We start from the raw sequence: 13,588 nt of genomic DNA, 5'->3' as shown, positions 1-13,588 counted from the left end.
GTTGACGACCTTGCACGCAACAGACTTGCATTATAATCGATGCATTATGTCATAAATCAGAAGGAGATCCTGAGACCTCCCATAATCCTTCAATGTGAAGAGGTGTCAATACTTCCTTTGCACTAGAATGTGACTCCCCATGATATTTCCATCCATTGCGATGATTCTCACCAAAATAATTATATCCAATGAGAAATGCAAACTTTTTCAATGTAGCTATCTACTGAGTGTCCATGGTAATCTACCTAGTGGTCCTTGCATCATCCTCATTGAAGTGTATGGTGGCATATAATTGTGTTATTGGTGAAAACAAAACTGCATGTGTTTACTAACTCGTTGAGAGTCCAAGCGAATAGTGATGCAACAAGTGTAATTTTCCCACAAGGGATCAATAAATGTTTTTATCAAACTCTCGGAGAAGAAGTGTTTCTATCCTCTATCCTCTAAATACAACTTGCAAATGCAAAAGAAATTTTTGTGTGTCCCCAACTCCATTTAGTTGTTTGTCACGGTACAAAGGTGTGTAAGTAATAAAAAACAAAATACAGTAGATCAAAGATGGTGCACAAAGTAGTTGTTTATTGTAGAAATTAATATGTGCTGAAATTAAAAATTTAAGCAACGTAAACTAAATGATTTTCTTATGGATTAAAATAGTTTGGGGTTCATGGTTTTACTTGATCCCTCATAAACAATGTGGCATGTGAATAAAACTTCTAATAACAAGTAAAGAGTGATAGAAAAATAAATTGATTTATTTATACAAATTCATATGGACCTCACGTCCATCATAGAGATGATGTAATACATCTCACTAATACTTCATTGGAAAGGAAATCCCTCTCAAACCAAGTTTCAGATAAACACAATGATGCCTTAAGAACTTTAACAATAAGTCTATCTAGATTGTCAATAGACAGACAATAGCAAAACAAATAATTTATTTATTCTTAGTTAGATAACCAATGGAAATCTAAAAGCTTAGTATAACATAGATTGTTGTCACTTCCACATACATACTACCTAGTTAATCCAGCTAACACACACATCCCCTCACTGGTTTTTTGCATACACGTTTGATCAGAGCATATCATACATGAATAGGGTAACATTGCATCTATAAATACATCGAAATAAAAATATCAATTACATCTTAAATCGTGTCTGATAACAGTAGTTCTACCATCAAAGTAATGGAGATATGAAGACAATCATGTAGACAACTCATGTGTCTCTAATTAATGAAGTACACAACGAGAGATTGATACAAGCTACTTCACTATATACCAGGAATTCAGGACTATATATGGCAAGTTTTAGATCAAAACATGTTGATGGGCGTCAAAATTGGGTGCATGAGGACCGAGATGGGCCCGTGGCATGGCCAGGGGTGGGACCACGCCATGGGCCTCTTCTTCTGGCCCAAGCAGATCCATCTCTAGCTATTTTTCTCATCTTCTTCTATTTGCTGAAAAAATGAGGTGGAAAAAGTGTGGGCAAATTTAATGTACGTAAGGTCCCTGAAACTCAAAAGTACGCAAAAATAGGGACATTCTGTTCTGCAACATTAGAAACTAAAAAGGACTTTGTTGCAAATTATATTAATGAATGTAAAACTCATAGGGAACCTCACATATCATATGCAAATATCATTTGATATCATATAATAAACATAAAGTTGATGGATACAGTTTACATCTATTCTGTCACCAAGATATCTGCATAGTTATTGGTCATCTCCATAATGGAATCAAAGTATACTCTTCACATATCTCTAGAGCTTTCCCATAGTACACGGGATGCTTCCTCATGTGCGCAAGACAGTAAGGCCTAGCTTTCTACAACAACCTCGGCATCATCTTCTCTAGTGTAACCTCTTGAGAAAAAATATTGGTGGTATAATTCATTTTTTCCCAATGGTGTATTGTGTTTCTCTATTTAGCTTGGAGTAGTAACTTGCTCACGATAATCATGCAATAGTTTGATATACCAGTTTTATACATGTACATTACTTTTATCTCTTATGTGTTGTTATATCCTGCACTAAAACCTTAGGAAATCACCCAAATCTTGGATGCTTTTGTAGGAGAGGGGGGGGGGGGGGGGGGTGGGGGGGGCTTTGAATGTAAAACAGTGAAGCGTAAGGCCATGGTTGGACATTTATGCGTTAATAATTCTCTTGGATTATCATGTATGTGGTATTGAGATCACTCACTAAGAGTAATTTCTCATGTATGTGGTCACACACAAATGGTCATCCCTATAAATAACATCTATTTTATCATTTTTGGAAACCTAATATGGTGGTTACGCCTCACTTTAACAAAATACCTTTTTTTTGCTCAGGTACGACTTAGGGGTTATAATCTCCGAGTTCCTTATTCTTAATCCCTTTTCTTCCATGTGACGAGGAGTGTATAAACCGAGTGTTGTGAGATGTTCTAACCATGCACATCTCCTACTGAACTTGCGTAATGTAGATTTTATTTGTGCTTTTCTTAAAGGAAACCAACTCATACAAGCCAACATTTTTCCTATAACAATTGACCCCATTGGTTATCACTTGGGAACACATCTCACACTTTCAGACACTCATTGTGCTCACTCTCTAAGTTCTCGAAGTTCAAGTCTTGCTAACTAATTAGTACATCATAGTAAAAACATTCATTTGCTATCTTGTTTAATATTATAGTGCGCGAATAGTCGTATAATTAGGTTATAAGGGGATAAATAGTTAACTTCAATTTCCTCATACGGTGAAGTAGTGCTCCCATTTTTTCTCGGAGATGGACGTGCCATCAAGTTTGTTGGCACAATGGTACATCCTTTTGATCATGTTTCCGGGTGTGGCAACAGTATAAAATATTACTAGGGTCAGAGCGCTTGCCATTATTTGGTCGCTCTAGCTAGGTTTTAATGATAAAAATGTTCTCTCTTGCAGGTTATCTAACGGTGCACTGATTTTCTCCATTCATGACCGTCTCTTTAGCGTGTGGTGAATCGCGACCTATTTTGTGTTGGAGGGAAATTTTCTCATAGTGTGTTGTAGGACATGGCGAGGGAAATTTTCCACCATGGGTGGCAGGCTAATCTGCAGACTAGACCTCCACCACCCTACGCATTCATATTGATTCGAAATTAATTGTTAATAGTGTAATGACTGGCCCTCTCTCTCAGTTCAGACTTCTGGGATAGTAATCCTACATGGTATCAGAGTCAAGAGGTTTTACGTTGAAGACCCTAATCGCGTAGTAATAGAAACAAAAGAAAAAAGATTATGCGGTCCGCACTGAACCTACACTAAGCACTAAAATAGCCTAGATGTGAGGGGAATGTTGAATATAAATACTCTCCATAGTCTTTTTCCATAAGTTCCAACCGATGGGTGAATTGGTTAGGTGCATACAACTTATAACCAAAGGTTCAAGATTCAAAATCCAGGAAACACACAAAAAAAAGTATTGCGGCCTACCTTCGTCCCCGCTGCACATGTCAAGAGTCCCAAAAAAGGACTTCAGGCGTGATGGGGAGTGTTAGAGTGTAATAACCAATCCTCTCTCTTTTTTTAACCAGATGTTCAAGGTTCAAAACTAAAGAAACACAATAAAAAAATATTGCGGCCTGCACTCTCTGCGCATGTCAAGACTCAAAAAAGCATAGACTTAAGGGGGAGTTCTAGAGTGTAATGACCGACCCTCTCTCTCTCTCTCGAAATTTTGGTTTAATTGGCTAGTGCTACAATTTTTCATTGATCATGTGTATTGTGCCTTTTATATTTTACCTTTTGTACCATTGGACGTTGGATGTTTGTTTGGTCCTAGTTATGAAGAGGCTAGATGTAATACTTAAAACCTTGTAAGCAATAAAAAGTCCTTTATAAAAAAGAATGTGGAGTTGCAAGGCTTGGTGTGATCCTTGGGGTCGTCGGACGTGAGCACATGGTTCCTCTTCCCTGGGTGGATCGTCGTCTTCTGGTTGGCTTACACCGTCGTCGGTGGTCTATTTACACCCGCGCGTGGCGTCTACCGCGGTTGCGAATGCGCATAATGGCACCACCAATGCGGCAAGCGCTACACCACCTGCTGCCAGGCCATGTTGGCACCGCTTGTCGAATTGATCGGAGAGACAATGGATGTGTGCTAGTGTGGTGGTGGCGATATTGGTGGTAGTAGTGATGAGTTCTTGGACATGGCCGGGAGAGTGCCAATTTATATATAGGCCGAACCATGTTTGCCTGTCGAGATCTGTGAGAGACTAATGGATTCCGCTGCGATTTTTTGTTTAGAAAAGGTCACTTTTGATTGAGAGTTTGGGAAAGGTGCATGCATGCGTATGGCTTTTGATCATCCTAAACCAACTCTACCTACCTGGGACGACCCATCTCTTGGTCAACTAAGATTCATGTGCGTGTTTTCTTAACAAATTAAGCAAGAAGTGCCCGTTCTGCAGACAATCGGTCCTATACGATCAATGGCGCGGTACACTCACTTGATTAAGATCACTTCATGGCTAAGGTACGTACTCTCTGTCTGTTGTTTACCTGTGTTGGGACTTGGGAGGACGTCCGGCACACGCGCGTACGCAAAGCGGTAGGGCATCGCTTCGGACGCCCGCTGCCTGCATGCTCTGCACTAGGCACGTCTATAGTTTTGTGCATGCCACGCCTAAATTATTACTCAATCTTATTAAATTCTTAGTTACATAAAATAATTTTGATATACCAGTTTACTTTGCACCTATTTCAAAAAGCTTATATCGATTAGCCATTTTCCTATATGTGTAACAGCATACATAATTAAAGACTTTTCCAAATGCTTAGTGTGGATGTATCTATTTATTATAGGATTTGGTAACAAATGTTTTGTGTTTCTCTCAAATCAAATGTTTTTTTCTAAATAAATTACATTACTACTTTTATTTATCATATTTACAAACTGTTTTATTTTGGTTCCAACTTATAACTATGCAAGAATTTAGCAATGTAAATTTCAACAAATGAACTTAGAAAATTGTCATCAAAATTATTTAATTAAAAAAATTAAAACACGTTGTTCAAATAATTTTCATTTAATACATATTATATTTTTGAGTTTGAAACATATTTATATATTTGGTTAATGTTGAATTTATATGAGTGTATATAGTATCAAAAAATTTAAAATGGTGTATTTTTCTTTTGTGTAAGTTTTGTATACACTTAATTACCTTTTTTCTCGAATTTTCCATTTTTTCTACAAAGAATTTATTTATTTTCTATTTCATCATAATTCATAGTTCTTACAGTTTTTGTTTATTTTCCCATTATTTAAGTAGATTCCCTAGTTACAAGCCTTACGTACTTTTTCACTACTAGGAAAATAGGTGGTCTGTGGTGCACCAATATAGAATTTTGTAGCGCATATGCGATATGACACAGAATTCTCGCCACTAAAATTTATTTATTAGCCCATACCTACCTGCGCCACGGAATTCTCACATTTATGTGGCTTACCTACTCCTACACGATATGCACCACAGGATTCTCGAAAAGTTTTATAAAAAAATCAAAATTTAAAAAAAAATAAAAAAAAACAGGGAAAAACAAAAAGTGAAATAATCTGGAAAAACCCAAATATTTGAAATGTTTTGAATATCCAATAACACTGCAAACATATCTCAAATGATATTGAAATGATAATTTCCCACTAGGTTACCAATCCTGAAATTACTCCAACCCAAACACCCTTAAATTCTCACTTCTATTTAATTGAGCTACCCTTATGCTACTAAAGTCCTTTTTGATAATATTATCATATCAACCCTCTTAAGCATATATTTTCAAAAGGAAATTTAATAAATCCAAAAATATAAAAAAATTCAAAATTTCAGAAAAAACGAAAATGAAATAAAAATGAAATAATTTTAGATTTTTAAAATTTTAAAATTTCGAAAATTCTAAGTTTTTGTAAAAAAATTAAAAATTATTTTTTAAGAAAATATAAAAAATCCTGTAAGTTCAACAATTAGAAAAGAATCAAAATATTCTAAAACAAAAAATAGTAAAATTTGAAAATTTGAAAATTTTAAAAATCAAAAGAATCTAGAAAAAAAATATTCAAAAAAATAAACTTTTAATTTTTTTAATAAACTAATAAAAATAAGAAAAATCCTAGAAGTTCAAAATTTGAAAAGATTCTAAAATTCTAAAAAAACTAAAATTTTAAAAATCTAGAATTTAAAAAACCAAAAACAAAAAATTATGTGGCGCATATATCGATATGCGCTACAGATATGTATATTTCTATGGTGCATAATGATATGCGCTAGAGAAATATATAATTTTGTGGCACATATTGCTATAGGCGCCACAGAAATACACATTTTTGTGGCCCATGTGGTTTGAATGGTCAAATTTCTGTGGCGCATATGGTTTCATGCGCCACAAAAATTATTCTTATTCTGTGAAGCATGCACTTTATATGTGTCACAGAAAGCCTTTCTATCTATAGCTAGTTTCCTAGTAGTGTTTGTTATTTTTTTATAAATTATTTGGGTAAGACTTCTTGTAATTTAAGATTCTTTCTATTTTTCAAATAGTATTTTATTATTTAATTGTTTTTCCTGTTACCCAAATAAACAATTTACTTGGAGAATCTTGCTACTCGTATTATAAATTTTATTTGAAAAAACAGTTTTATTACATTTGTGTATGTCAGTTTTTTTAAATTCATGTAGGATCAACTTTATAATTATATTAAAACTTTCTAGTAAATATTCAAAAAATATGGATTGTTTTTTGTACTTGTTAGGTTTTCTATGTACGAAAGTGTTGCCATACCACTTTTACTAAGGTCATGATAGGCGAAATATGTAAGATGATGGAAGTGAGGGGTAAAACTTGTTGGAGGACCAAGCAAAATAACATATAACACATAATTATTTCTAACAAGATACTTTGTGCAAGGACAATTAGACGATGTTTAGTGAAGTAAAAAAAAGGAGAAATTAATTAATATATGGTATAGTTTGATCAGAGGATTTTCAAAGGATGAACGCTTTAAATTCATATGAGTTATTTTTCCTACGGAGTGTGGATCAAAGACATGGGAACAACAACAATATTTATATACTTGCATTTCTACGACCTCTTTTCCATACTCCGTCCATCCCAAAATGAAAGGGGCCTAAGGATTATCTAACTGTTAAATCTTACTAACTTGGATTAACTATTTAGGAAAAGATATCTACATCTACAAAATTTATTGAACACATTAAGGAAATATACTTTACAGTGAATCTATTGATGTTGATTTTACTGTCTATATTTTTATGTATAAACTTGGTCAAACTTAGAAAATATTTACATTTAAACGCCTTACATTTTTGGATGAAGGGAATATGATATTTCTGCAAGATACTAAATAACAGATTTTTTAAGTCTTACATGTATCTTTTATTCTTAAATTTCTGAAAAATGTACACGGATCATAACAAATGCTATTTCTACAGATTGAGGTGTTTTGCTTTCTCCTAGGATTAAGAACCAATTTGTGGTTGGACTGTTGTAGGGTGGCCGTACCCCCATCATACCAATCTAGAAAACTATAAAGGTGTTTGCGGTGAGTTCAATAATCTAGAAGCTCCGTAAGTGCGGTTTGTGCGTCTTACTATGCGTCTATAGCGTACTCCGTGTCACTAGAAAATAGTTGTGGTATTTTAGCGTACAAAGAAGCAGGGACGGAGCCAGGAATTGGAGATAGGGGGCGGAGATTAAAAGCACCAAAATCATAGGAAATATTGTCGCACAACACGGTAAATAAGATCCTAGATCAGTAAAATATACCCATTTTTTGCAATATGGATGAATTTATATATCTACCAAATTGAAATCGGTTTTATCAGTACCAAGATTAAAAGTCTCAATAATTTTTTCAACACTAAACTTGTTTGTTATTTCCCTCTCTATATAGACTATGACACAATCACGAAAGTTATATCCCAATTTAATGCAAAGATATATCTTAGCTACTTTCATAGCATAAAAGGCTCCTTCTGCTGTTGCGGAAGAGTCTCTCGTCTAAAAAAACCAGCAGGATATTTCCACCAACTAGACAAGCATAAGTGAACAACCGAAAATTCCTAATTAATTTCCGAATTTCTTAAGAAATAGACAAACTTTTTTTCGCGAAAACGCAAAAGCATTGCGTTTCGATGCATTGATAGAAAAGAAGGTTATATGTACAAGTCCTCGAGAGGACACACCCGGCCATACTCGACCCAAGAAAGAGAACCTATCCTATGGGAGGAATTGGCGAACACCTCGGGCCCCCGCGTCCGCCCATTGCCGTGCTTCAGAACAAATGTCGTTGAACAGGGATGCCACTGACGGACGTGACCGCAGCATTCCGGTGTTTCCATATCCACCACGCCGTGAGCATGATTTTCGACAAGGTGCCTTTGCGCAGCTGGCGAGGGGCGGTCCGCACCACCAGCGACCACCACTCCGCGAAGTCGCCCTCAACTGTGGGAGGACCTGAGGTGGATCGAATCCACGAGAGGACCTCAAACCATATCGTCCTGGAGAAGGAGTACCCAGTGAGGAGGTGCGTCATGGTTTCCACCGACTGGTCACAGAGCGGACACCTAGGCGCATGTGGTAAACCACGTCGCGTCAGTCTCTCACCCGTCCAACATCTGTCTAGGCAAGCCAACCATATGAAGAACTTCACCCGCGGTGGCGCCCAAGATTTCCATTTCAACCTCCAGGAACCTGAGATGATGGCCTCCTGGAAGAGGGTGTCATAACAGGAACGAGAGGTGTATTGGCCATCCATCGTCCAGCGCCAAAGCAGCCGATCCTATTCCGGAGACAGGTGTATGTCTCTGAGCCTCCCCATAGCTGCACGTAATGCCAAAGTGCGAGGGCGCTTGGAGCACCAGCGATATTGGGGATCCAGGCGTGATCCGCGAGCGCTTCCCGTACCGTATGTGCCTTCCTACGGCGTTTAGGTAATAGCGCGTACACCTCAGGCGCCATCTCCTTGATGGATCTTCCCTCCAGCCATCTGTCCTCTCAGAAGAGGGCGGATTCTCCATTGCCGACCACCATCGAGGTGGAGGCTGTGAAGGCATCCAGCTCCACCTTCGAGAATTGCATATCGAGCACGCCATGGTCGCAAGGGATCTGTATGTATCCTTCAAATCCAACGCACCCTCAGGCTAATCGCGGTGCGCGCTAGATCGGGGATCCCCAGCCCTCTCAACCGCTGCGGCCGGCACACCCTTGCCTAGTTAACATGGTAGTTGCCACCATTGGCGTCTGCCTTGCCAGCCCAAAGGAACCCGCGTAGGATCTTGTTAACTTGTTTGAGCATTTTCTTGTCGAGGCCTAGCACCATCAGCTGGTGCAAAGGGATAGCAGCAAGAACCGCGCGTATTAGCGCCAAGCGCCCTGCCCGCAGCATCATGGATGCCCGCCAGGTAGGAAGTTTGTCAGTGTTCACCAAGGGCTGGAATAAGGATGCAGCTGTCAGTCTCCTGATGGAGAGTGGGATACCTAGGTACTTGACCGGGAACTGCGCCAGCCAAGGTAGTCAGAGTCGGGATTCGGACTCGGGTCGATTTTCGTCGGGCAGAATCAAGTCGTAGTATCGAATCGTAGAATCTAGGATCCTACCATACTACTCAGAGAAGATATTTTTATCAAGCACAAAGTTTTTTAATATTATAATGGAGATAAAAAATAATAATCCATAAAGTTTCTAGCAATAATGTTCTAGCGCTAGATCATTTGAGATTTGGTAGGTAAATAAAGGGCAGTGAAAGTGAAAAGGGCTTGGGATGTTTAAGTAGTATCCTTGTAGGTTTAACGGATGGAAGAAATAGTGAGTTGGTAGAATCGAAAAATCCATAAAAAGGATTGAGATTCTATATTATTGTAAAGGATTATATGATTTGGATCGGGACTCAACATAGATTCTACCTGATTGGGATTCATAGTGGGATTTGGATCGATTCGGTGATGTAAGATCGTCAAGTCGTAGGATTCCAACAGCCTATTAAGTGAGTTCATCATCAAGATGAACAGCGATGGCGACAAGGGGTCTCCCTGTCCCAAGCCCCTCCTATGCCAGATGGGGGGGGGGGGGGGGCTGGCTCGCCGTTGAGCATCACCCTAGTGCTTGTCGTGGATAGCAGGATGGACACAAGCTCGCGGAAACATGGGCCAAATCCGATCTTCCAGAGGAACTCCATGAGGAACCCCCACGATACGGAGTCGAACGCACGAGCTATATCCAACTTGAGCATCACCCGTGGCTCCTTCCGACGGTGCCACTAGCTGTCTGCGAATGAACACGCATTTGTTACGATCCACCAGTGACTCCATCCTAGGGGCCAGCCGAGAAGCCAACGTCTTAGCCACCAGCTTGGCAAAGATGTGGATAAGACTAATCGGCCTATAGTCACCCAGCCCCATCGCATCCGGGCGCTTAGGCAGCAGGATTAAGAGGGCCTGATTCAGGCCCTGGAATCCGCGCCCACACATCGTGAACAACTTGTCGAAGGCAGCCATGAAATCGCCCTTGACCACCCCCAACACTTTTGCAGGAACTCAGCCGTGAAACCGTCGGGTCCTGGCGCTTTGCCTGAGGGTAAGCGTCTGATCACCTCCCAGATCTCCTCCTCCGTGAATGCAGCCTCCAGCTCAGAGAGGTCCTCTGAGTGGGTACCCAGGAAGTCTAAGTCCAGCGAGTGCAGTCGGTCCACCGATGTGCCAAGCAGACCCTTAAAGTGAGTAAAGGTCGCTTCAGCCATGGCCGCATGGTCCGAGACGACCGCGCCATTGTTGTATTTGTGATCTAAATTCATATACTAAAAGGAGGCTAACTTCTTACGAGCGGAGCGAGGCCCGTCGCTGGTAGGCTTGGGCCGAAGCGTAGCAGAGTCTGAAATGATAGTTTGCTACCACTAATGCGCAACGATAGATTGGTGTAGAGTATAGCTTAGCCATGAAATGATAGTCAAGTGACATACGTACCATCTCAAGCACGACACCGATTCATCTGTAGGTCACTTTTGTCTAATTGAGAAAGAAGGAACCCCTATATAGTTGACCAAGCGTTGAAGGTCAGCTAGCTAGAGTTTGATTAGAGTGATCAAAAGCCATAGCTATGCATCTTTCCTCAACTCTGAATCCAAGTCCATCAGACCAATAGGCCAGCACATTCATCCAATTGCCCAGCATATAAATTGGCACCATCCGACTCATGTCCACCACCACAACCATCACCACACTAACACACGGCGATCAATCTTAACTAGCTAATTAGCTAGCTAAGATGGCTGGGCAGAAGCTGGTGTTAGTGCTCACCATTTTGGTGGCCGTGTGCAGCTTGGCCGCCGCCCTAGACGCGAAGCCGAAGGGGCCTCCGACGCCGAAGCTGCCGTCAAAGTACCAGACGATCCATCCCGGGAAGTCCGGTAAGAGGAACCAGGTCGCCGCCTGTGACGATCCCAAAGACAAGAAGAAGCCATGCACGGCCAGCTGCCCCAAGAACTGCCCCGACGAGTGTATCGTCTACTGCGAAGCCTGCATGACATTCTGCTGTAAGCATACATACTGGCTTGACCCTTAATTTGCTCCTATATTTAATGCATGATCATTATAAATTGACATCAATGCATAAATTATCTTTTTTTACAAGTGTGTGATTTCTACCCCGGCATGTCCTGCGGCGACCCACGCTTCACCGGCGCTGACGGCAACAACTTCTACTTCCACGGCAAGAAGGACCAGGATTTCTGTATAGTCTCGGACGCCGATCTCCACATCAATGCCCACTTCATCGGCAAGCGTAACCCTGCCATGAGCCGTGACTTCACCTGGATCCAGGCCCTCGGCATCCGCTTCGCTGACCACAGCCTCTACATGGGCGCTCAGAAGACCATCAAGTGGGACGACGATATTGACCACCTTGAGCTGACCTTCGACGGAAGGCCCGTGACCATCCCCGATGAGACTAATGGGCAGTGGCAATCCAAGGCTGTGCCTGCTTTGACCATCACCAGGACTTCCATGAACAATGGTGTCAGGGTTGAGCTTAAGGGAGTGTTCGACATCTTGGCCAAGGTGGTGCCCATCACCGAGAAGGACTCCCTAATCCACAACTATGGAGTGACAACGGATGACAGCCTTGCACACTTCGATATCGGTTTCAAGTTCTATGACCTCACCGATGACGTACACGGTGTGCTAGGCCAGACCTACCGCACGAACTACGTTAACATGCTCAGTGTGACCGCCAACATGCCGATCATGGGTGGTGCCCCCAACTATGTCTCCTCCAACATCTTCGCCACTGACTGCAAGGTCACCAGGTTCGGTCGCAAGGCCGAAATTTCCATGATCACTACCACGGCCAGTTAAAAAACAACACGCTTCCATGGCTAGGCCCTGATCCCCATCCCGGAAATAATTAAGTTTTTCTGTAAGAATATGTATCGATGCCAACATGATACACAAGGCACATGTAATCTAAATACACATGATCAATAGTAGACATAATTTGTGTAATTGCTATTGCACATGAAATAATTAAGAAAGGCTAATGGAGAAGATGCATTACATAATCTGCTTCCTCAAGTTTGTAACAGCAACATTTTTCCAAATTAACGTTCCGTTTTTTCTTGCAAACATTATTTAAAAAAAGGTGCTTGCCAGGAAGTCCAGCATTATTATCAAAGCCACACCTATATATATGGTCCCGTGTATAACTGTGTAACCATTTTAGCACAATTATGAGCCAGAAAAGCTGCAACCACTTGCAGCCAAAAACTTGTCAAAATAGGTAAGCAAGATACATTGAAAACTCTCTAGCGCTATGTAGTATGCTGGCTACCGGTAATATTTTTGAATACCCGGGGCAGAAAAATGTGTAAAATAAGAAAATTTAGTTGTAGAAGTTTGAAGTACAAACATACCCCATAAAAACCAGTGGCAGCTTGGGTAGGCTCTAACTTTAGGTGGAGTTAATTGAGATCCATTTTCTGAAACATACATGTTAACATTCTAAAAAACAATTGATAACACACATCCAGGTTATACATACAACGCCAATAAATTGTAGCTCTGATATCGACATATACTTGCAGATTAAAAAAAGATAAAGTTGGGTCTAAATATTGTGAAATACTATGCACCAGATTTGACATTATTTCTACTCGATTTCTTTTGTTTCCAATCTATAGATCAAGTTTTAAGATTGTTTTTTGGGTGTTAGATATCAGACTGTGGGTTTAAAAATGGCAGATTGTTCATAATTTCTAAATATTATATTTATTACTTGACTTATGATCTCACCAAGGATGTGCTTGTTTCAACCATTTTCACCTATTATTCGATTACATTGTTAAGTGATTTCCGTAAAAACGTTTGGTTTCTGGACCTCTAAACGTGTACTGTGTGTAAGCAGATTACAACCCAAGTCAACTCCGTTATAGCTCACCACCCTACCGGAAATATATGGTGTTACCAGCTAGAAGGCTTGTGGGGAACCTGACGATGGCCCGACTGATTTCTCCTCAACTATCCTCTCCACTCAATGTTCTT

General features: G+C 40.2%; 1 protein-coding gene across 1 annotated transcript; it reads left to right on the top strand.

Annotated features, from left to right (window-relative positions):
• Nucleotides 1–11,230: 11,230 nt before the first annotated feature.
• Nucleotides 11,231–12,603, top strand: LOC127346076 (uncharacterized). Its single transcript, XM_051372606.2, has 2 exons — nt 11,231–11,586; nt 11,685–12,603. Exons 1-2 carry the CDS (start codon nt 11,319–11,321, stop codon nt 12,404–12,406), a joined length of 990 nt encoding a protein of 329 aa, XP_051228566.1. The 5' UTR covers nt 11,231–11,318; the 3' UTR covers nt 12,407–12,603.
• The last annotated feature ends 985 nt before the right edge of the window (nt 12,604–13,588 follow it).

This window comes from Lolium perenne, chromosome 3 (assembly GCF_019359855.2).
Source record: "Lolium perenne isolate Kyuss_39 chromosome 3, Kyuss_2.0, whole genome shotgun sequence".
In the NCBI taxonomy this organism is placed as follows: domain Eukaryota; kingdom Viridiplantae; phylum Streptophyta; class Magnoliopsida; order Poales; family Poaceae; genus Lolium; species Lolium perenne.
This window is presented reverse-complemented; position numbering and strand designations above follow the sequence as displayed.

What these genes read in the sequence shown, in the direction of transcription:
- LOC127346076 (XM_051372606.2), top strand. Translation starts at nt 11,319, where the DNA reads ATGGCTGGGCAGAAGCTGGTGTTAGTGCTCACCATTTTGGTGGCCGTG. An exon ending in AGCCTGCATGACATTCTGCT is followed by an intron (nt 11,587 to 11,684) that starts GTAAGCATACAT and finishes TTTTTTTACAAG; the next exon opens with TGTGTGATTTCTACCCCGGC.